The following is a 25525-nucleotide window of genomic DNA, read 5'->3' as shown; positions in this document are numbered from 1 at the left end:
CTGGTATGGAGGGAAGGTCTTACGAGGAAAGGCTGAGGGACTTGAGGCTGTTTTCGTTAGAGAGAACAAGGTTGAGAAATGACTTAATAGAGATATATAAGATTATCAGAGGGTTAGATGGGGTGGACGGGGAGAGCCTTTTTCCAAGAATGGTGATGGCGAGCACGAGAAAGCATAGCTTTAAATTGAGGGATGGTAGATATAGGCCAGATGTCAGAGGTAATTTCTTTACTCATAGAGTAGTAAGGGTATGGAATGCTTTGCCTGCAACAGTGGTAGATTCGCCAACTTTAAGTACATTTACGTCGTCATTGGATAAACATATGGATGTACATGGAATAGTGTAGGTTAGATGGGCTTCAGATTGGTATGACAGGTCGGTGCAACATCGAGGGCCGAAGGGTCTGTACTGCGCTGTAATGTTCTATGCTCTATGATCCTGAAGCACAAATTATAATATGTTACAAATACTAATACAAAATGGTTTGTAGTACCCACAAGAATTGAATTTGTAGAACAATGGGCTGACAAGTTTAAACTGGGTTCCAGCCAAAGCATTGAATTTGTTGTACTGAAGACAAGAAAATAAACTTGACAGTCTACTGGTCATACACCCTTGTTACTGATCCACTTGATCCATTTCAACCTGCCTGCTGACAAACGTTGCTCTCAGGCTAAGGGGGAAGTTTACTGAGCTAAATCCCTGGATTTAAATCTTTTTTAAACTAAAAGAGCTGTAAAAGACGCAGATGGGCCAGCAAAGGACCACATTTGGAAGATGAAATATGAGAGAAAGTTATCTAAAAACACTGAAGCAATAATAATCACCAAGTTCGGCTATTATAAAGAGTTTGTTAGTTTTACATTATGCAAAGACAAACCATGTGGATGAAGATAAGTGACACTGATAACAACTGTTTACATAATAGGGATGGAGACTGGATTAAAAAAAAACTCTGCAAGTATTTTCTTAATCAGCCTTGAGACGGAAGTAATTATAAATGAGAAGGACAGAAATATTTAACTAGGATTAAAAAGAGGTACTAATTCATGTCTGGGTTATGCTCCTGTACAATCAGATACAGGATAGGTTGCATTAAATCCCATAAAATGGCTTGGTGGGGGTGGGGGGGGATGTGAGGAAGAACACAGTGGCTCAGTGGTTAGCACTGCTGCCTCACAGCTTCAGGGACCCAGGTCCGATTCCTACCTCGGTGGGGTGCTCCGGTTTCCTTCCACAATCCAAAGATGTGCAGGTCAGGTGAATTAGCCATGGGATGTGTAGGTTAGGTCAGGGGAATAGGCCTTCATTATTTCTTCACTTTTTTTATTAATTGATTACTATATATGTATTTTGCTCCCATTTTATATAAATGCATCTTTTTGAACAGGTTCTTCCACTCACTGTACATTGCAATTTTCCTGGTAAAAGAAAGGTTATCTGTGTAGAAATTTACTTGTATTTTTCTCTTAACATTGCATGAACAAAGTTCGTAGAAAATTATTGGTAGCAATTAACACTAAATGGATTATGCAAACAAATCAGCAACAATAATTTAAAAGCAGGCAATGACTTTTATGAGCATAGATTTCTGACATAGCGGTAGACTTTAGTTCATACAACCAGCCACATTTAATTAGTTGAAACAAAACATTTCTCGTAGTTTGTTTTCAGTGTTAATGTTAAATTAAGCAGATTTGCAGTATCTATTTCTGAATTTATATGACCCAACCCTTTACTCTTTGTATGATGGATGCCTGAGTAGCATCTCTAAATATTGTAGTACAAGGATTTTGAGAACTGAAATGAGTGCTACACCTCTAACCACAACAAATAACAGGCAATTTTATGAATACTAACTGAGTCATAGGTTTGGAAGGGCTTAGAACAGCAACATGCACACAAATGTAATAAATTATCAGTTTAAGATAGAGTTCCCTGCACTGTTTACTCAATAGGCTTGCAAATGGGCATCACATTGAATTTATTAGGTTCAGCCACTTGTCACGTCTTTAGAGAGAGACCACAAAAATAGAAGTTGCTCATATATCCCATATACTTACTGTTCGGATCTACATTTTCACACAGCTCTGTTTTGGCTTCACCATTAGGCCTGTCTGAGGATTTATGGGATAGTCGTGAAGACATTGTTGCTGCAGTTACCACCGCCTTAAAGCTGCGCTTTCGCTTCTGGACGTTCTGTTCTGGGTGGAAGATGATGATGTAAACCTTCGGCATGTATAGCATACCCAGAGCCACAGAAGCACTTAGGTTCATGGATATGGTTAGGGTGGTGGTCTGTATGTACATCTGGAAAAGAAGATAAAATGAAGATGATATGAAGATGGTTGCACCAACATTTGGTTCTTCAAAGCCAAAGATAACCACAGAACATTTCAGTATTTGGAAAGGGTACAGAATTATTATACTCAATATACACAATCTTGGAGCATCTTATGTACCAATGTTCACAGTATAATTTTCCCTGAAGGAAGGGGTCATCTAAATAATATCATTTACACCAGGCCACTACCACTGCACCACAGTAGCCCTAAGAAGAAAATTGTACTCTGTACAGAAACAACTATGGCATTTACAACCCTTTAATCATTTTTGTAATTTGAAGTAATTCATTGTTTTCTGACTCTGAAGCATTTCTGACAGATATGATAAGTCATTTTTTTTGGTTACATAACCATGGAGCAAATAAAAGTGACTACCTGTGACATGCCCATTTGAGACCCTCCTTTTAAGTGGGCAGATGCCACAAGACATTGAATTAACTTATCATATTTATAATTCACTTCAGTAGTCTGTATAATGTTGTTCAAATCACCATTTTCTAGATGAATTTAAATTGATACAATTGTTTCAGGGCAAATGTATTCAAACACAAATGCATCTGTAAATACCATTCTCATTTTCAGATTGTTCACTTTTACCTGGAAAACACTGAGGTAATTCCATATTTTAATCATCGCTTCCTGATTGTGTTTATTGTGAAAGACACACTCTGATTCATTCAAATACTGGGAGAAATGTAATTTACCTTGATAAAGTCAGAAGTTCTAACTTACTCCGTTTTTACTTATTTATGGGAAGTGAGCATCACCAAAGTCAATGTTTATTCACCATCACGATCTGCTCTTGAGAAGGGAACAAAGCCATCTTCTTGAATACAACTGAATACCTGTTAGGCCATTTCAGACAGTACATAGCTATCAATTATATTGTTGCAGTTTTGGAGACACTTATAGGTAAGACAAGGTAAGGAGAGCAGATTTCATTCGCTAAAACGACAGGGCCAAGAACCAGAAGTCACCAGTTTAAGCTTATTGATAAAACCTTTATATTATGAATGGTTAGGGTCAGCCTGAAAGTATAGTGGAGGCTGATGCAATATTAGCTTTCAAAGGAAATTGGATAAAGATCTGACGAGAAATTTATTGTGGGCCTGCTTAAAAATGGCAGGAGTGTAGAATTAACTGAGTTGCTCTCGTAGAAAGCTGGTCATGAGCTTAACAGGCCAAACTGTCCCTTCTGTACTGTAATAATTCTAAGTTCCAGTGAATCAGTTCGGCTTTTACAATAATCCAGTCATTTTATGATCACCATAGGTAATGCTACCTTTTTCTTTCAGATTGAGTATAAATTCCAAAGCTGCCATGATGGGTCACAAACTGACCCCACAAGATCCTTCGCCAAGATCTTGGAATTAATAATCTGGAAATATATCTACTATGCTACAGTACCCATCGTAGTATTTGCACTTACCAAAGATTGAATAAAACAGTGCCTCAGGTCTCACACAATGTCCTTCTCACTCGGTCTATTAAAAATCTAATTATTCACCAGTCTTGCATCCACCCTTCTCAGTATTTCTATTGCTTGGACTGAAAATCACATCAAGGGAGAAATAGCCGTACAGTAAGGTAAAGGTAGACAACCTTTCATCCAAAGTCCGAAAAGCTCAAAATCCGAAGGTTTCTTTATGAAATTTTTATCTCATTAACAAAGTTGTTTGGCTTGCAAACAGTTAACCCAACTTCACATCCGTTCGATGTGTGTTACTCAGATGCGATGTGAGTGTGTGGGGGATGGGGGATGGCCCAGCACTGGCAGGCCTCAATTCTGTCTCAGGGCCCATTACACTCAGTGAGTCTGCTATTCAATAAGGTTTTTTTTTAAATTTCACTGTTGAACTGTCACTTATTCCGAACTTCAAAAAATTCAGAATTTTAAAAAACCAGCTAGTCCCGAGCGTTTTGGATAAAGGATTGTATACTTGTACTAAATACAGGATTTAAACCATTTTGTGAATTGGTGCTGTGAGGATGCTGCTCCTTTAACAAGGTTGTGCCTTTCTTGGATTTTTTTTTCAAGAGGGTTCATAACCACAGAGACTCCAGGAGGTCTAGGTTTAAAGAGTTTTAAGGCCAGTTTGATTATAGTTAGCAGATACTGTCTCAGGCAACAGGCTATCAAGTTTAAAAAAAAACCTGGACAATGAAAGGGGAGTTATCAGTTCTCCCAGCTCAGCTCTTCTCCAGTTTGGTTTTGGTTTTAGCAAGCAGTCTGGTTGTTCAAGGCTACTAGTGAGTTGTGATGCTGTTGGACCCAATGCAGCTGGTCCAGGCTGGTCCGCGCTCTCTGACATTTCTCCTGTAAAACCCTGCATTTGATTTTAGCTTTTGTGCCAAAGGGTGTTTATGGGGATTGTTGCTAGTATTTGGAACAGCATCATTCAATTGGGATGATCTGTTGGATTTTCGGATAGGTTAAGTTATTCTATATTCTGTTCTGTTTTGTTTAAAACTATGTGGTTGGACCAGCTGCATCACGCCTGGAATATCCACCTTAAAACAAATAGCAAAGTTAGGATCCAGGCTATTTGCTTGAAATGTTTTGAAGGGGTCCATAACAGTGCCCATATCAAGACTCGCTTTAATGCGTCTCTTTTGTTGCTTTGGAGGTAGCGATGGTGGCTGTTGTTATTGTAGTCTTCCATGTGTTGTGATGAAGCCATTCCCACAATGCAGTTGGGTAGCTTGTCCTGCACCTCAGCCCCCACAACACTGACAAAGCAGTAATATATGCCCAAATCAGAAAGGGGAGAGAGAGACAGGAGACAGGAGACAGCACAAAGAAAGATGGTTGTGGTTGTTGGAAGTCAATCTCTTCATCCCATGCATCTGCAGCAGGCATTTCTCAGGGTGATGCCCTAGGTTTAACCATCTTCAAGGTTTGGGGGGGATTTATTGATGGTAACACCATTGAATGGTTAGATTGTTTATTTGAGATGGTCATTGCCTGGCATTTCTTAGAAGGAATGCTTTCACTTATCTGGATGAGTGCAGCTCTATTAATGCTCAAGAAGCTTAACATAGCCAAGACACAACAGCCTGCTTGATTGGCATCACATCCACCATCTTCCACACTTACTCCTTCCATCTCCAATGAACATTGGCAGCAGTGTGTCCCCACAAAAGAGACAATGTAGCAAAACACCCATTCCAAACCCACAACCTCTACCATCTAGAAGGACAAGGGCAGCAGATACAAGAAAAATCACAAACTGCACTTTTCGTCCAAGCCACAAATCATCCTAACCTCACAGTATAAACCATTCCTTCACTGTCACTCAATAAAATTTCTGGAGCTCCCTTCCGAATCACAATTGGGGATGGACTATTATACCCCAATGCATAGACTGCGGTGCTTCAAGAGGGACTACCAACCTCTGAAGGGAAATTAGGAATGGACAATAAATACTGAGATAGTCAACGATACCCACCTCCTTCAAATTCATTTTTAAAAATTGGAGGGGAAGTTGAAAGTGTCTCTATTCCAATGTACCTGAAGTCCCTGTATTCCTAGATGAATGTTATGGGTTTCTGCAGAGATGGAGGCTTAGCTTACTGGGTGAAGCATCAATCCACTGCACCACTTTGTCTGGACGATGTGAATTTTGTGAGTAAATATTCCATCATGTTTCTAAGTTGTGCATTTTAGATGGCGGTAGCCTAGCAAGTGAGCCATTCATCACAGAATGCTCGGTCACAGATGGAATAACCATGACATTTAGTGAGCAGGTTCAGGTATGTTTCTTGTCCATAGTAGCCCTCAGGATGTTGAAAATGGTGGAATTACTGATGGTAATGCTATGGAAAGCCACATGGAGTTGTCAGTCTTTGTGCATGTTGGAGGTTATTATTGCTTGGCAGTCATGTGGAACACGTAGTTCTAAGAGATTGCATTGGAGTTTAACACTGTATAATTATCAATCATGTCACCCTCATTAATATATAATCTTTTAATCTACTACCTGCAGGATAGAAAGATGCTGAGAATTCCCGACATGACAGTCAGAGTGAATACCTGGTGACTCCAGTTTGCTGCTTACTCTGGTTCTCCATCTTGAATCCCCAGTACCAATGGAATAGATCAAGGCCATCAGCAGCACACACTCCATATCACTGGATGCTGGCAATGATAGGCATCTCTACACCCTCATGGCACATGTTAGATCCACTTGGAATGCACTGGTAATTATCATTGGAATACTGCCACTTTGTGGACAGAGGCAGGCATCAACTTCGGATTGGACAAGGCTGAATCTCAGGGCTGCTCTCTTACTTTTTTAGTATTCATTCACTAAGCGCCCACCTAGGTGCTTACCTACCTCTTGCCTCTCAGAGCTTTGTCCCCTTAGCTAAAGGATCACAGTATTTCTGCCGTGACTTGCTTTTTACCACAGACACTGAGGCAGGCAGCTTGGCATGGTTGGCAGCAATAATCAGTCAAGGGACGTTTTGTTGTCTGACACCATGCTGTGTCATCTTGCCTCTGCACCACGTGCCTACAGCCTACATGGTAAACACACTCTCTGTGCATCAACCAGCCACGTTTCAAAGGGAAGCAGTTCTTAGTCATGCCAAAGGAGACAGATATCCTTCAGTCGGGGGGGTCCTGGCACAATAAGTCAAGGGCAGTCCAGGGGTTTGGGTATGTTCTTTCTCTGAGTCACCACTCCATCAAGAGTTCTAGGTCCCTGTCTGCCAAGCAGGGTGCCAGTTCCCTGTTATTTGCCATGTCTGGGGCAAATGTTTCCCCAGGATCTATAACCCAACTTCTGAATAAATGATGCCTTGTACCTTCTTTGCTTCACACTTCTTGCATTTTTTTCACATTTACAATATACGAGGAGCTCTCTGACAGGATTAAAAAACAAATCTTGTACTCACCCAGTACTGAATTCCAACCAATTGTGCCGCCGAAAGACACTTAACAAATGTAGGTGCTTATGGGCAAAGATGCTTTTAAAATCAGAAAGCACGTAACATCTCAGGCACATTAAAAGAGTTATTCTTCTTAATGGTGATGGTGGTCATAGCAACTGTGCTTCCTCTTAAATTGAAAAGTACATACAGGTCTATTGTGGCAATTTTAGTTCGCTTTGAGGCACCATCACAGAGTACATTAATTTCAAAATTACGTTTTATGATTTCTTTTATCACAGCAATAGAAACCTTTGAACTAAAACAGAGCAATAACAGGTAATATATGCTCACTGCAATGTTAGGTGTGTGCATAGGCAGTGTCAAACATCAACACATTGGCCATGGTCTCACCTCACCTCACCTACCTCTCAAATTTGAAAGAATGCACACAGAATCCGCAACATAAAACAGGTCACAACAATTGGGCCATGCTGGTATTTTGACTTGTTACATGCCTCCTATCAGCAACCCTTTCACAGAATTATTCTACTGCTTTCTCTGTCATGTCTTTATCTAATATTCCCTTAAATGCATCTGTGCCACAGTGTCGTGGTAACTTGGGTTCAATCGTATTTCCAAATCCATCCAGAAGAATCTAAATTGCTCACTACCTTTATGCTGTATTTGAAACGGAGATAAACGTTTGACCACTGTCTTGATAAGGGTGACCATCATACAGACATTATGGAAATGAAGTCTCAAGTTCACGTCAATGATACCATCTTTCATGCTTTGTGGCAATATTACTGAGATGGATTCAGGACAGACTTAGCAACTCGAAAAATAAATTCTGTAACGTGTAATGTTCAACCACAATCGGTAACCTCATGAATCAGCACATCATCTGCTCCATCATTACCATCAAGTCCAGTGATCAATCTACATTTAATGAGGGCAGCATGTGAGGAGATTCCTGATGAAGGGCTTTTGCTCGAAATGTCGATTTCGCTGCTCCTTGGATGCTGCCTGAACTGCTGTGCTCTTCCAGCACCACTAATCCAGAATCTGGTTTCCAGCATCTGCAGTCATTGTTTTTACCACCTTGAGGAGCAGCACCAGGCATACGCTAAAAATATACTCCAGGCACAAAACAGGATTGCAGGCAGGTTAACCAGCAAAACCAACGCAGTCAGACCATAGAGCTTCCATAACCAATGGATGAGATCAGTCCTCTGCAGTCCTGCCACAATCAGTTGTGAGTGGTGCTGGAGAATTTAAGAATTAACATGAAGAAGGGTCTCCAGCCACATCCCCCTTCTGCATTCTCAATAATGGAGCTGTCTGGGACATCACAAATGTAAAGGATGAGCTTGAAGTGCTATTTGGATTATGATTCAACAGTGTTTCCTTAGATTCCTTGCATCACTCCAGCTAACATCAAGAAAGGGTTGAAAGTACTGTACACTGCAAAGGCTAGCAATCCTGGCAACATTCTGACTGTGTCCAAGCTGTTCCCATCCAGCTACAACACTGGTGCCTATTAGAGTTTGAAATTTGTCTAGGTATGTCCTTTCCATAATAAAAGGGTGAATTCAAACCAGATAATATTGCCCCATCAGTCTACTCTTGATCATCAGCAAAGCGATGGAAGGTGTTAATGACAGCACAATTAAATAACATTTACTCAGTAATAACCTACAGAACAACATTCAGTTTTGTGTGAGGCATATGGTCCCAGGATGGATAAAAAAAGCTTAGTTTAGCTATGAGGTTGGAGTGACTGCCCTTGAGATGAGTCTTTCATCAAATATGACCTGAAGATCCTGGCACAATCAATAGGAATCTAGGAAACTCTCCCCTGGTTGGAATCTTAGCAAGCACAAAAAGGATGGTTGTTGGAGATCAGTCATGTCAGCTCTAAGACATAGCTACAGGAGTTCCTCAGGCTAGGCTGAACCATCTTCAACTACTTCATCAATGAATCCTCTCATCATCAAAATGTCAGAAATAGGGCTTCTCATAGATCACTACAGTGTTCAGTAGGATTCACAACTCCTAATATACTGAAGTAGTTTGTTCCTACATGCAGCAAGTCATTAACAATGTTCAAGTTTGGGGTAAAATGCGGCCAGCAATATTTGTGATAGGGAATGATCAACTCAACAAGAAAGTGTTTAACTGTGTGCCAATAATATTCTGAATCTTGCGTTATCAATGTTCTGGGGCATTGTCATTGATCAAAGACCAAACTGGATCAAACATAAATAATATGGCTACCAAAGGAGGTCAAAGGTTAGGAATGTAATTGGGAATGACTTAATCCCCATCTCTTCAAAGCCTGCCCAACATGTACAAGGCACAAATCAGGAATGTGATGGAATTGTCTCCATTCTATGGATCCGTGCAATTGCAACACCAAGAGGTTTGATACCATCCAGGAATAAAGCAGCCTGCTTGATCCACACTTTATTCACCAGTTTAAGCCTTCACCTACTACATCACCAGTAGGCATAGGCAGTAGTGTGCATTTTTTACAAAGCATAGCACAGCCACTTTCCAAATCCATAACCACTACCACCTAGAAAGAATAAAGAAAAGAGATACTTGGGAATACCACAACCTGAAAAGTCTTCAAGCTCCACAACATCCTGACTTGGAACTAAATCATTATTACTTCACTGCTGTTGGGTCATAAACCTGAAACTCCATACCCAACAGCTGGGTATGTGCACCACATGGACTCCAGTAAGTCAAGTTGGCAGCTCATCATCATCTTCTCAAAGATAATTAGAGATGGACATCAAATGATGGACAGCCAGCAATCTGCCCACATCCTATAAGTGAGGCCAATTATTTCCTCCTCTAACCTGAGCTGACTTCAATGCTGATGAGGCTTATGTTTTTCTGAATCCTTCATCCATGCATTTGTAACCTTCAGATTTGACTATTTTGATGCATTCCTGGTTGGTCTCCCAGATTCCACCACCATAACCTTGAGGTTATCTGAATGATGAATGGTGAATGGTTTATTTATTGTCACCTATATCCTGAAGATACAGTGAAATGTGTTTTGTTACCACAATCAGGCACAACTTTAGGTTCAATAAGGGTAAAAAGAAATTACTTGAATAAGAGTTCATCTTCTGTTCAAACTGAAGTTTCAAGCACAGTTTTAGGGCTTCTGCAAGGTTTTTGTAGGGTGTTATGGTCCTCAGGAAGTCCTGCTCCTGGAACAACGATGACAGCAGTGCCCAGGGAGACCCTGGCCCTGCTGACTCGTTGACATTACCAAGAGTCCTAATGCTGCCTGGAACCCCCATTCAAGGCACCGCAACGGCCAAGAATTCAGGCTCTGTACTATCATTGCCAGGTATCCCTGTTCCAGGCGTCAATGCGGTAGGGAGTCCCGGTTCGGAGCACAATTAGTTCCGCTAAGAGTCCCAACCCACGTTACCAATGCTGTAGGCATCGCCCTGCTGACACTGCTCCTGCCTCACAGACTAAGAAGAAAGGAAGAAGAGGAGAAAAAAAAGATGAAAATCACAAAGAGAAAACTAACCTGGGGGCCTGGAATGGACGGGCTCCAATGACCTACCGTGTTGCCACCAACTTGGGAAAAATTCCAATACGGACTAAACCCCTATTCACCATCACCAACTGCTTGCTGATCTCCGTTTTAAAATTCACATTCTTCCTTTCACATACCTTCCTGCATCACTCCTCCTTGCCTCTGAAAACCTCCAGGCATATTGCTCGACAGGGTATCTTTGCGGATCTAATTCTGGTTTCTTGTGCATCTCCAATTTTAATTCCACCACCAATGGCAGATGTGCTTCAACTAACCAGGTCCTATGTTTTGGAATTCCACCCCAAGACTTCTTGCTTTGCTTTCTTTTTCACTGTAAGCTGCTTTTTGAAATCTTCTCTGAGCAAGATTGGGGCCATGTGTTCTGATTAGATTAGAAGATTAGAATCCCTACAGTGTGGAAACAGGCCCTTCGGCCCAACCAGTTCACACTGACCCTCCGAAGAGTAACCCACCCAGACCCATTTCACTCTAACCAATGCACCTAACACTACGGGCAATTTAGCATGGCCAATTCACCTAGCCTGCACATCTTTGGACTGTGGGAGGAAACCGGAGCACCCGGAGGAAACCCACGCAGACATGGGGAGAATGTGCAAACTCCACACAGACAGTCACCCGAGGCCAGAATCGAACCTGGGACCCTGCTGCTGTGAGGCTACAGTGCTAACCACTGAGCCACCGTGCTGCCTTACGTGACTCAGTTGCAAATTTTTATACACAGCACTCCTGTAAAGTCCCTCTGACATTTTGTTTAAGACATCATATAATAAAATATTGTTGAATTTCCTCTTGGATTTATGAATTACCATCTTATTTTCGGAAGGTCTAATTTTACTCTCTTGTAAAAGTCAAAGTACCTTCACTACATCTCCCCTGTCAAACTCTCTCAAAATCTTTTATCAGATCAACCTTCTGTCATTCTTTTCTACACAAAGGTCCCTACAATCACGAACGGCTCATGGTGGTAAGGAACGATTCCTTTAACTTCATTTTCACTGTGGCGCAGAGGGTTCTGCATCATCTCTCTTGCTCAGGAGTCACACAACACCAGGTTACAGTCCAACAGGTTTATTTAAAATCACAAGCGTTACTCCTTCGTCAGGTGAATTTTCACTTGCTGGCATGGCTGCTTTCGTTGGGAAAAAGTGAGGACTGCAGATGCTGGAGATCAGTGTTGAAGAGCGTGGTGCTGGAAAAGCACAGCTGGCCAGGCAGTATCTGAGCAGGAGGAGAGTTGATGTTTCGAGCATAAGCCCTTCATCAGGAATGAGGGTGGCCCAAGGCGGCTGAAGAGATAAATGGGAGAGGGGGTGAGGGTAACTGGGAATATGACAGGTAGATGAAGGTGTTGGGGGTGGGGGGGTGATGGTGATAGGTCATTCCAGTACCACGCTGTTCGATTGCTTTATTTGGGAAGGCAGGCTTTCAAGTTCGATATAAAAATTAACAGAAAGGAGGGTGACTACGATAGCCTTCACTGCCAATTCAACTTTGAATAATCATGATGGTTTGCAAGTGATTTTGTGAATGATGGCATGCTAAACTTCCAAAATATCTGATAGGTGAGTGACCTGTTCTCTTTCTCGATTGCCAGGAGATAACAAAAAAAACTAATGACTCAATATAGACACATGGACAAGAGAAAGCTTGTGAATGCTGTTAAATAGATCTCTCCTTAAAGTAATAATGCAGGATGAAAGAAACAATAAATAAGACACTTGGGTATAAGGAGGATCATACAAGTAGTTATGTTCAACTTGGATGGAATCTTATTGAGACGACACATGGAATACTAAAACAATTCCGATCTCCATATTATAAAAAGGATGAAGAATCACTGGAAAAAAATGCAGAGACAAGTTAGAAGGCTAACATCAGAACTGGGGAGTTACTATGATCAGGAAAGGCTGAAGAGGCTGGGTACCCTCGTCTAAAAAAGAATGAGCTGATCAGTTCATTAAGAGCGTGAAATGGTTTGGTGAACTAGATAGAGGTAAGATGTTTCCACAACCAAAGGCCATTAATTTAAGATAGTCACTAAAAGAATTCAGTAAGGAATTTGGGCGAAACCTCTTTACTCTGAGTGGTGAGGATGAGGACTCAGAAAATCATTGATGGGTAACATCTAAGGAGAAGCTAGGCACACACATAGAAGGAAAAAATGGAAGATTAAGCTTTCAAAGTGGTAGGAGAAGTGGAAGGAATTTCATGGACAGCATAAACACCAGTACAGATTATGTGAACTAAATGGTCTCTGTCTGTCCGGCCCCTTCTACATTACCCATGAGATTTTTTTTAAAAAATGCCTTTTCAACACCTTTATGTGTTCTATTTTCTTCAGTGATGCCCAGGTATGTGGCCACCTCAGAACAGGACCTTTCCCAGTTTGGATCTACCAGATGCTGATAGCCATGCATTTGTACAATTGACAGTGCTTGAAACAAGTCAAGCTTGTTTTCTGAACACAGGAGGTACAGATTTCCATATATTCAAGGCAAATTTCATTAAGGAAAAAATGAACTGCAGATTCAGAAAATCTGAAACTAAATCAGTGTGTACTGAAGATATAGAGCAGATCTGGCAGCATTGTTGAGAGAAAAGCAGAGTTACCGAATCAAGACATTAACTCTATTCTGCTCTCAACGGATGCTGCCATTCCTGCTGTGTCCCTCCAGCATACACTGTCTTCGTTTCTTTAAAGAGGTTTACTATACCTCACTAGCATTTTTTAAATAGTTACAGGTCAATATGACACACTTGGAGAAAAAAAAATATTCTTCTCAGACGAGAATGGACAAACTGGCTTCCTAGCATCTTTGAATTTTCAGACTTTTTGACAACATGTTCCATGGAGTTTTGACTGATTCTTACTGTCCTGCTATGACAGACTTTTTAATGGGTTTACAGATAGAAACCTGGAACTTGACTAACTGTTTCAATGCAGTTTACAGGCATATTATCAGGCAAAATGTGACACCAACCAGATATTTAAAAATTCTGACAGGTGACTAAAATCTTGATGAATTGGATTGAACATAATTAAAAATGGTTGGGGGTCACATTTTTTATGTTTTACAAGTATTCCTATTTTCTGCCTTTTCCTATTGTTGTATTGCCCTTTCAGATATAGCTGTGGTCGCTATATCTGAAAGGGCGATACAACAAGAATCATAACTTTACCCGTGACATGCCATTAATCCAGTGCTTGACTGTTTAACATCTCTCGAATATGAATGGTTTGGCAAGATTTCCTTTTTCTCCAAATATAAAACCAAACTCAAACAGCATCCTGGTGAAGAGGTGGTTGGCAAATTAATTCCAAATCATTTCATTTTATCAGACCGTGGCTTGGCTTCAAAATCAGGCCTCCAGTGTGCAGGGATGCCTGATGAGCAAAGCTGAGGTCACTGTGCTGCCCATTAATTTTTTTAAGGTACTTATGATACTATGGCTTTAAGAAGTGCCCTTTCTTTTGGAGGAGAGGTTTTAAGACAGAGGCATGGAGCTGTCAACTTGAATCCAATAAAGTAAACAGTTGGAAAGGCCTTGGGTTCTTTTTTTAAGGTTGAAACAGTAGAAGCAGTGTGAACAGGTGGGGTCAAACTCTCTAAGAACCAGGATTTTGAATTTGAGTTTTCTGCAGTTGCTGAGGTCTTGATGCTGGATGTGGAAGCTTTATTCCTCTCTCTGCTACAGCTAAAAGCTGGGGTTCTCTTCCTGGTGCTAGAAATGCATGAGAGACAATCTGTTTTCCTGAATTCGCCTTTGTTAAGGGTGTGCTTATGGGATGTTACTATACTGGACAGTTAATTAGTATAGTTGTTATTTTATTAAGCATTTCAATATAGTTACAGTTAAGCTCATTCTTTTCTTTATTTTGACTATATTTTAACTGCAATGTAAAAAAAAGTGTGCTTTGCATAACTGAGTAGTTGACCACCTTAAGGTGTTGTAAGGTAATTGCAACACTTTACAATTACCTCTAAAATAAGAAACAAATATGGTCTATATTATCTTCTTAAACTATTTTGAGGAGGCTTGGTCTGGTGTATAATTTGAGGTATGTAGGGAAGAGGTGTTGGAAATTCTGGAAAGGGTGAAAATAGATAAGTCCCCTGGGCCTGATGGCATTTATCCTAGGATTCTCTGGGAAGCAAGGGAGGAGATTGCAGAGCCATTGGCCTTGATTTTTATGTCCTCGTTGTCTACAGGAATAGTGCCAGAAGACTGGATGATAGCAACTGTGGTTCCCTTGTTCAAGAAGGGGAGTAGGGATAACCCTAGTAACTATAGGCCGGAGAGTCTCACTTCTGTCGTGGGCAAAGTCTTAGACAGAATTGTAAGGGATAGGATTTATGAACATCTGGATAGGAATAATGTGATCAAGGATAGTCAGCATGGTTTTGTGAAGGGCAGATCGTGCCTCACAAACCTTATTGAATTCTTTGAGAAGGTGACTAAGGAGGTGGATGAGGGTAAAGCAGTAGATGTGGTGTATATGGATTTTAGTAAGGCGTTTGATAAGGTTCCCCATGGTAGGCGACTGCAAAAAATATGGAGGTATGGCATTGAGGGTGAGTTGGAGGTTTGGATTAGGAATTGGCTGGCTGGAAGAAGACAGAGGGTAGTAGTTGATGGTAAAGGTTCATCTTGGAGTGCAGTTACTAGCGGTGTTCCGCAAGGATCTGTTTTGGGACCATTGCTGTTTGTAATTTTTATAAATGACCTGGAGGAGGGGCTAGAAGGTTGGGTGAGCAAGTTTGCGGATGATACGAAAGTCGGTGGAGTTGTTGACAGTGAGGAAGGATGTGTCAGGTTACAGCGGGATATAGATAAGCTGCAGAGCTGGGCAGAAAGGTGGCAAATGGAGTTCAATGTGGGTAAGTGTGAGGTGATTCACTTTGGTACGAGTAACAAAAAGATGGGGTACTGGGCTAATGGTCGGATAATTGGTAGTGTGGATGAGCAGAGGGATCTTGGTGACAATGTACACAGATCTCTGAAAGTTGCCACCCAGGTAAATAGTATGGTGAAGAAGGCATATGGTGTACTGGCTTTTATTGGTAGAGGAATTGAATCCGGAGTCGTGAGGTCATGTTGCAGTTGTATAAGACTCTGGTGCGGCCGCATCTGGAGTATTGTGTGCAGTTTTGGTCGCCATACTATAGGAAGGATGTGGAGGCACTGGAACGGGTGTAGAGGAGGTTTACCAGGATGTTGCCTGGTATGGTAGGAAGATCGTATGAGGAAAGGCTGAGGCACTTGGGGTTGTTTTCATTGGAGAAAAGAAGGTTAAGGGGTGACTTGATAGAGGTGTACAAGATGATTAGGGGTTTAGATAGGGTTGACCATGAGAACCTTTTTCCACGTATGGAGTCAGCTATTATGAGGGGGCATAGCTTTAAATTAAGGGATGGTAGGTATAGGACAGATGTTAGAGGGTAGATTCTCTACTCAGCGAGTCATGAGTTCATGGAATGCCCTGCCAGTAGCAGTGGTGGACTCTCCCTCTTTATGGGCAATTAAACGGGCATTGGATAGGCATATGGAGGATAGTGGGCTAGTGTAGGTTAGGTGGGCTTGGATCGGCGCAACATCGAGAGCCAAAGGGACTGTACTGCGCTGTATTCTTCTATGTTCTATGTTCTATGACACACATCACTGCAGACCAATGGAGAACAATGAAGAAAGAAGTAAGGAGGGAGAAGATTAAACATGAGGGTAAGGTAGCCAGTAATATTAGGGAAGATTGCAAGTGTTTCTTTTGATATACAAAGGGCAAAAGAGAGGCAAAAGTGGGCATTGGGCCACTGGAAAATGATACCGGAGAACTAGTATTGGGGAACAAAGAAATGGCAAAGGAACTGAATGAGTGCATCAGTCTTCACAGTGGAAGAAGCTAGTACTGTCCCAAAAATTCAAGAGAGTCGGGGGACGGCAGTACACACATGAGTACAGTGGCCATCGCCAAGGAGAAGGTGAAAGGAAAATTGAAAGATCTGACAGTGAACAAATCACTTGGACCAGATGGGCTGCACCCTAGAGTTCTGAAGGAGATAGCTGAAGAGAGAGTGGAGGCTTTGGTAGTGAGCTTTCAGGTATCACTGGAGTCAGGGAGGGTCACATTGGACTGGAAAAGAGTAAATGTAACCCCCCATATTTAAGGAGGGAGTAAGGCAAATGATGGGAAATTATAGGCCAATTGGCCTGACCTCAACTGTTGGTGAGCATTTGGAGTCCATTGTGAAGGATGAGATTTTTGAATACTTAGAAGTGCATGGTAAAACAAGATCAATTCAGCATGGGTTCATCAAGGGAAGGTCATGCCTGACAAATCCGTTAGAATTCTTCGAGGTGGTAATAAGCAGGTCAGACCAAGGAGAGTCAATGGATGTTATCTATCTGGATGTCCAGAAGGCTATTGATAAGGTGCTGCACAGGAAGCTGCTGAGTAAGATAAGGGCCTATGGTGTTAGAGGCAAGGTACTAGCATGGATAGAAGCTTGTCTGTCTGGCAGAAAGTGGGGATTAAAGGGTCCTTCTCAGGATGGCAGCCAGTGACAAATGGTGTTCCACATGGGTCAGTATTAGGACCACAACTTTCTACTTTATCCTTTAATGATCTGGATGAAGGAACTGAGGGCATTCTGGCTAAGTTTGCAGATGATACTAAGACAGGTGGAGGGACAGATAGTATTGAGGTGGCAGATAAAATACAATGTGGGAAAGTGTGAGGTCATGCACATTGGTCGGAAGTATAGAGACATGAGCTATTTTCTAAATGGAGAGAAAATTCAGAAATCTGAGGTGCAAAGGAACTTTGGAGTCCTAGTCCAGATTCTCTTAAGTTAAACTTGTAGGTTGAGCTAGAAGCTAAGTATAATGTTGCCTTTCATCTTGAGAGGACTTGAACATAAAAGCAGAGATGTACTTCTGAGGATACAAAAGGCTCTGGTCGGAACACGTAGAGTATTGTGAGCAATTTTGGGCTCCATACCTCAGGAAGGATGTCGGGTCCAGAAGAGGCTCATGAGAATGATCCCAGGAATGAAAGCCTCAACATATGAAGAACGTTTGAGGACTCTGGGACTATACTCAATGGAATTTTGAAGCATGAGGCTTGATCTAATTGAAACGTACAGAATACTGAATGGCCTGGACAGAGGGAAGATACTTCCAATGGTAGGAGAGACAAGAATCCAAAGGCACAGCCTTACAATAAAGGGAAAACCCTTTAGAACGGAGATAAAGAAAAACTTCTTCATCCAGAGAGTCGTGAATCTGTGGAATTCATTGCCACAGAGGGCTGTGGAGGCCAGATCATTGAGTATATTTAAAACAGAGATAGATAAGTTCTTGGATACCAAGGGGATCAAAGGTTACGGGAAGAAAACAAGAAAATGGAGTTGAAAAACCTATCAGCCATGATCGAGCGGCGGAGCAGAGTCAATGGGCCAAATGGCCTAATTTCTGCTCCTGTGGTCTTCTGGTCTAAATAAGCAGCTGCCTGGTCTTGTGGTCTAAATAAGCAGCTACCTGTCCCTGTGCTCAAACTTGGTGATTGAATCAGACAGAACTTCTCTATAGAGACCCTGCATGATCTTCTATAAGTGACTAATCTCTCTCAGCAGCAACATGTCACTGTTTTCATACAAGTGGATAATTATCTGTTCACGAAAAACGTAACACTGTAAAAGTCTGTCAAACACTGGCAGTTAAGTGTGGGTTTGGGCCCAAATATTGGTCCCACATGCACACCATGTGCAATTTGCACCACAGAATGAACACAGCTTAGCTTGTCTGAAGAGACATGAGACTTTAATGCATTTAGCTTAGCAATTAATTTCCCACGAGTTGAGTCTGGAGCAATGATTGTATGAAAATGCACAGAAATACATCCAACCATTCTAATATCATCATAAAGTGGTGCACTTAAATTTTAATGCTGTCTGCAGGATATAATTCTCCTTCAGAAGTTGCTAGCAATGTACAGAAGATGGATGCTTTTGATCACATATACTGCGCTGACTACACAACTACTTAAAGCATACTTTAAAATGCTATGGTGAATTTGCAGCCATCCGTATAACCTTCTGTACACATGAATAAACAATATATTAACTTAAAGCACAAGTTTCCCCATTTGATTATTTCAAAGCTTTATTACATAACTAACTACATTAGCACAGATTTTGTTACAAAAATAATATTGAGGCTAATAGTGCTCATTGTTGTTTATGTCAAGTTTTTCCATGCTAACCACTTGCTCTTAGCATGATAAGTCTTAATTGTTGCCAAATGACTTTTCTGACATTGGCAATTAATATGAGGATGTGTAGAACCTCATTCTTCAGGTTTTAAATATTGCTGGAGAAGTCTTTTAAAAAGTAACTTTCTTTTTAACTTGTCGTTTTCTGTATCTGTTTCATATTGTGTTCATTATTCTGACTGACATTTCCTGGTACGAATGCCGTGATGCTCATTGATGGCTCTTCAATCAAATGCACTAAGTCGACACACAGATGTGTGCCCTGTTCACACAAGTAACCCAGAGCAGATGCTGCTCCATTTGGATGTCCCACTTACAGAAACCTGCCATGAAAGATCCCTTAGAAAGTCTATGGCAATCTCAACTCTAACGAATGACTTGCGGCATTCGCTCATCTCTCACAGCACAATCGGCATCTCATGGTATCAACTTTAATTCCTTAAAATTCAAAGCACTAAAAAGATCTTTCACTTCCAACCATGGAGTTAGAATTCCAAACAATATCTATCATCTGTCACTAGAAATCATGTCCAATAGGTATTTCTTGCGCTAAAAAAAGAGAGACAGACCCCTCTTCCAAAAGGCAACAGATAATAATAAGTAATTTGTCCTTCTAGTTATGCCCCTCTAGTTGGCTGCTAATCTATTCTATCTCAGATCAGAATAGGCCTCAGAGAAAGATAGAGAACTAGACAGAGAGAAAAAGAAGAAGGAGGAAAAAATGAGAAACAAAGGATCTGCAAAACCACAGCTTTTTGGCAGGATGTAGCTGGATATCAATAGACTGATGTTAAGAGCTCTTGGACCTAACCAGGTTGGGAGATGGGTCTCTTCCCAACAGGGAAAAAGGCAACACAGGAATCAATGTAACAAAAACAAAATCAGGCTGGAGAGCAAAAAGCATTCATGTCACTCTGGTTTTCTGCTTCGGAACCTTCAATATATTTAAAACATTTATAGGTCATTCAATTCTTTAACTAGTGTTGACTATCAAAGTAAGTAAAGAACTTATTTTATGCTGCTACGTGTGAAGTATACCCCAATCTTACCTAATATGGGAGCTGCTTTCTTCAACTGTAACATCCCATCACATGTGGGTAACCTCACAATGCTGTCAGGACAAACTGGAGTTCTCAGTTTGCTTGGTTACCTCCTACCGTTATATCTCAATGTTGGACACAAGTCAGTGTTACCTGTTATTATCTCCAAATCAATTGAAAAAAGTAATAATAGTGGAGCAATCAGTTACAGTGATTATATTAGTGAAATACTTCCGATTACTAATTTGTCTTTAGTTAGTTGGGTGATTGGCAACCTTATTGATCTTGGTATAAATGTAGGAGTCGAGGCTGAAACACATTAACTTGTGGTCATTGCTCTTTCGATGTTGAACATTCAATATCTTTTGTGCAGATGTTATTTATGCACATTAGCAAAACTGACTCCTCTTCAGTAATTCTAATATTAACACTATCCAACATTGGAGTTTATTACTTGACTGGCAACACATATCATTGAGAGTCAGTTCGCTCAGTTGGCCGGACAGCACGTTTGTGATGCAGAGTAATACCTATGCGGGGGTTCAATTCTCACATTGGTGAGGTTACCATGAAGGACTCTCCTTCTCAACCTCTCCACCTCTCCCTTTGTCTGAGGTGTGCTGACTCTCAAGTTAAACCACCAACAATCTCTGGCTCTCTCTCTCTCTAATGAGAGAGCAGTTCTATGGACCATTAAATTAGGGTGGTGCTGGAAAAGCACAGCAGTTCAGGTAGCATCCAAGGAGCAGGAAAATCGATGTTTCAGGCAAAAGCCCTTTATCAGGAATACAGGCAGAGCGCCTGCAGAGAGATAAATGAGAGGAGGGTGGGGGTGGGGAGAAAGTAGCATAGAGTACAATAGGTGAATGGAGGTGGGGATGGAGGTGATAGGTCAGGGAGGAGGGCGGGGGAAGGTAGCAAAGAGTACAGTGGGTGGATGGGGGTGGGATGAAGGTGATAAGTCAGAGAGGAGGGTGGAGTGGATAGGTGGAAAGTAAGATAGGCAGGTAGGACAGGTCATGGGGACAGTGCTGAGCTGAAAGTTTGGAACTGGGGTGAAGTGGGGGAAGGAGAAATGAGGAAACTGGTGAAGTCCACATTGGAGTTTATTAGGACTATGGTGACTTTACCATTTACATATCATTCTATTAAAATAACAACTTCCCATCATTATATTACGTACTGAGACATTGTTATTTTGCTCACTGCATGTACAATGTAGTGAAACTGGGGACTTTCAAACTTATCCCAAGTCTTTTGAAGCAATATTAAAAGAAAGACATAAAAACAGAAATTGCTGGAAAAGCTCAGCAGGTCTGGAAGCATCTGTGGAGAGGAATCAGAGATAACGTTTCCGGTCCAGTGACCCTTCTTTGGACCAGTTCCTCAGAAATTCTTAAGGAGGATCACTGGACCTGAAATGTTAATTCTGATTTCTCTCCACAGATGCTGCCAGGCCTGCTGAGCGTTTCTACCAATTTCTGTTTTTGTTTCTGACTTCCAGCTTCCACAGTTCTTTATTAAAGAAAGAGTTGTATCCATATAGCACCTCACAAGCCCTGATCTGCTTTGCAGCCATGTGATTTAAATCAGAACTGTTACTATGGAGGGGGCAACAGCCAATTTATTCAACAAAGTCCTGCAGACAAGGAGAGATAATCTACTTTTAGGTCATATCACACAACACCAGGTTATAGTCCAACAGGTTTGTTTGGAAACACTAGCTTTCGGAGCGCTGCTCCTTCATCAGGTGGTTGTGGAGAATAAGATTTTAAGACACAGAATTTATAGCAAAAGTATAGTGTGACGTAACTGAAATTATATGTTGAAAAAAAAAGTTCTGCGATTTATATATGAAAGAACTGAATCCAACATGGTCATTCTATAAGATGTGAGACTTAACAAGCAATCCAGGTCTTTTTCAATATATAATTTCAGTTACATCACACTGTAAACTTTTGCTATAAATTCTGTGTCTTACAATCTTATGCTCCACAACAACATGAAGAAGGAGCAGTGCTCCGAAGGCTAGTGCTTCGAAATAACTGTTGGACTATAACCTGGTGTTGCGTGATTTTTAACTTTGTATTTAAAGGTCATGTTGGTTATGGGAGGAATGTCCGTCAAAACACGGAGCAAGAGTTGAAATAAAGACAGAAAATGCTGGAGACATTCAAAAAGTTAAGCAGCATCTATAGAGAGAAACTTTGAGGCACACATAACTCTTCTTCACATCTGAAAGGGGCTGGAAATTTCTTTTTTTAAATACTGTTTACAAAGGGGGAGATGGAGTGAGTGGAATAGATGGTGACAGTTCCAGAGCAAAATCCAATGGGCTTCTAATGGTTTGCTTTTATGATTTTTTTTTTAAAGAGATAGTCTGCTCGTTGCTCTTTTTGCAATATTCTGATTGATTGGAATAATGCTGTGGGATCTGCTATAGGTAGCTGAGCAGGAGATAGAGTAAGCATCTCTCATCTCTCTCTCTCTCTTTTAGCATTGCCTCAAAATTGTACTGAAATGTACTTAAGTCCATCGAAAGGTTTGGAAACACCACCAATTAACTCAAAAATTTTCAGTCAATTTTTTTTTAGCAAGTGCAAAAAATTAGAAATGACTATTCTTAAAAATCAAATTCCAGTTGAAATTGAAGTATGTTCTCCACTAGACAAGAACTTTCATGACTTCAGGACATCTTCAATTATTTTACACTCAAGGATTTTATTTCCCCCCCCAAATATGACTTTGCAATGGAGGAGTTATGGCAGCCAATTAGGATGCAGGAAGGTCCCAAAAAGCAGGAAAAAAAAAGACCTGATAATTTGTTACCCTGATACTAGGTGTGAAATAAATATTGGTCAAGATACCTGGGAGAACTCCCCTGAATGAACATTGCAACTCAACAGAGAATTGCGGCTAACTGCTACCTTACTATGGCTCAAAATAATTTCTTGGACCACAACTGCTTGCAGACAGTATCTTCCATTTTAAGAACCACTGAGAGGGAGTCTTCCACTTTGAAGGTGAAAGATATGTCAAATAGAGGTAACACAACAGAACACAGCAGAACTGTTCTGCAAATCTGAAGCTTATCTTCGGATTTGGCTGAGCTGGTGTGTAAACATGCTGGAGATCAAAGTGGAGTGTGGGGTGCTGGAAAAGCACAGCAGGTCAGGCAGCATCTGAGGAGCAGGAGAATCGAGCCCTTTATCAAGAATTATAGTTAACATAGTTAACAAGAAACATAGTTAATACTCGAGTTCTGAGAAGAGGAACCCTGCTCTCAAAAGGTGCTTCAGCAAGGTCACCTTTGTCAGTGCTTCAAGGCTTCCAAATACTCTTGTGACAGCACTTGGGTAGTAACAGCAGCAGAAAATGTGTTGCTGGAAAAACGCAGCAGGTCAGGCAGCATCCAAGGAGCAGGAGAATCGAAGTTTCGGGCATGAGCCATTCGAGCTCATGTCCGAAACCTCGATTCTCCTGCTCCTTGGATGCTGCCTGACCTGCTGCGCTTTTCCAGCAACACATTTTCAGCTCTGATCTCCAGCATCTGCAGTCCTCACTTTCTCCTAGTAACAGCAGCAGATGTGGAAATCTGGCTCGGAACCAGATCACACCTTCCTTCATTACTGTGGGACAGGGATGCAGTGGCATATTTACCCGTGAAGACAAAGTAGTTCAAATGATGATACTCCCACTATAAACACAAATGTGAAATTGCAAAAGGTGGAATAGTGCAGAATGTTGAATTTGGTTGAGGGACCTGCCAAGCATGACATGGGAGTTGTGGATAGGATGGGGTAGGGGGAGTCCCAGTTCAATAATAAAAAAGGCGACATCCTACAAACCACGTTATGGAAATTTGCATCTGTACTGATGATGCATAATGTGCTTTTGAGGTCATCTTTATTCCATACTCAAGTTTGCCTCCATCATGTGTAGCTCATCTCCCACAATTCTACTTTCACTCCTAACCTTCCTCCCATAACTACAACAGGATTCCCTTTCTTCCTCACCTTCCATCCCACCTGCCTTCAAACTGGGTCATTTTTCACCTCTCTTTTTCAACCTTCATTACAACACCATCACCCCACTCACACATCTCACTTTGCGCCCTCTCAGCATTCCCTCTGTGCCTCCCTGATCCATGTTTCACCATCAATATCCAATCCCCTAAGCACAGTATCTTTATATGAAAAAGCGAGAGAAATAACATACATTCAAAAACTCTGCCTTTCTCCACTGCCCAAGGCTCCAAACACTCTATTCAGGTGGAGCAGTGATTTACATGTACCTCTTTCAATCTAATTGCTGTATTTGCTACTTACTATGTGGTATTCTTTATCCACCCATTGCTTATCATCTTAATCATCCAAATTCCTTTCCTTTTACTGACACTGTTCTAATTCCCTAGTCCACCAGACACTGCAGACAGATCAAAGTAGTTGTGAAGTGAGGGCACTGCGTATTTGGTACCTGGGGATGCCAGGTTGCAATGCAATGCCATCCAAGTCTTATCAATTAGAATAAACTAATATAAAAGGTTACATCTCAAACATTTCCCAGATTATATGCACCTTAACTGGGACACAGATATGACAAATGAATGCACAGGTCATGTCAGATGTTTTTTTTTGATTGAGGATCTGTGATGCAGAGCTAATGGTTTTTATAAATTCCAAAGCAGATCCCAAAGGAAAACACAATGTCAGTGCCACAATGACAAACTGAAGCTTTGAAAACAAGCTCACTGCAGTCAAAAGGTTCTTCAGTGGTTTCCTAAAAGTAATTATGAGGAAGAATGGAAGAATGAATATTTATAAAGCACTTCAAGCTTTGTTTCTCAACTTCTTCAAGATCTCTTCACAGTGGTCTATTTTGAGTGCAGTTGCTGTTACATAAGCAGCTACTTTGCATATATTGAGGCCATATATATAGTAACAGATCAATCAGTTCTTTTGATATGCATTTTGGCAATGCATTAGAGCTAAAAAGGGCCATCCACATTAATTGAACAGCATTATTTCCGTAGGCCTCTTTTAAACTGATCATTTTCTTTGAATTTATTCAACTAGGTGGGAGGCAGTCTGAGCCCAGGCCAGCCTGGGAGATGAGTCCCAGAGGTGAGCCTTGGGCTGAAGGCCAATGCTAAGGGCAGCGAGGCTCGTGTTCTGAAGCCCAGTGGGCACAGACTCAGCGAAAAGGACTGTAACTTGAGTACTTTAAAGATACTTTTTATTCTTCTTTTGCACTTGGAGTATTTTGTATACTTTAAAAAACTTTATATTCCCATGCTCGACTATGTTTGTACTCTTTCAATTTTGTAACAAACACTTAAAGTATCTGTAACCAGATATCCTGTACCAAAGATGGCATCAACGTGGTCACCTTACAAACTGTTAACTG

The 25525-nt window shown here is 41.1% G+C and overlaps 1 protein-coding gene across 4 annotated transcripts in view; it reads right to left on the bottom strand.

Annotated features, from left to right (window-relative positions):
• The window catches only part of LOC140483870 (metabotropic glutamate receptor 7-like), a 751467-nt gene that overhangs the window by 49901 nt on the left and 676041 nt on the right, over positions 1–25525 (bottom strand). For all 4 annotated transcript variants that reach the window (XM_072582653.1, XM_072582651.1, XM_072582650.1 and 1 more), the window contains exon 9: positions 2065–2311. In XM_072582653.1, the coding sequence (XP_072438754.1) occupies positions 2065–2311 (247 nt within the window). The remainder of the gene's footprint in view (positions 1–2064; positions 2312–25525) is intronic.

Source organism: Chiloscyllium punctatum, chromosome 12, assembly GCF_047496795.1.
Source record: "Chiloscyllium punctatum isolate Juve2018m chromosome 12, sChiPun1.3, whole genome shotgun sequence".
In the NCBI taxonomy this organism is placed as follows: Eukaryota; Metazoa; Chordata; class Chondrichthyes; order Orectolobiformes; family Hemiscylliidae; genus Chiloscyllium; species Chiloscyllium punctatum.
Note: the sequence above shows the minus strand (reverse complement) of the source record. Positions and strands in the feature narration are given on the sequence as shown.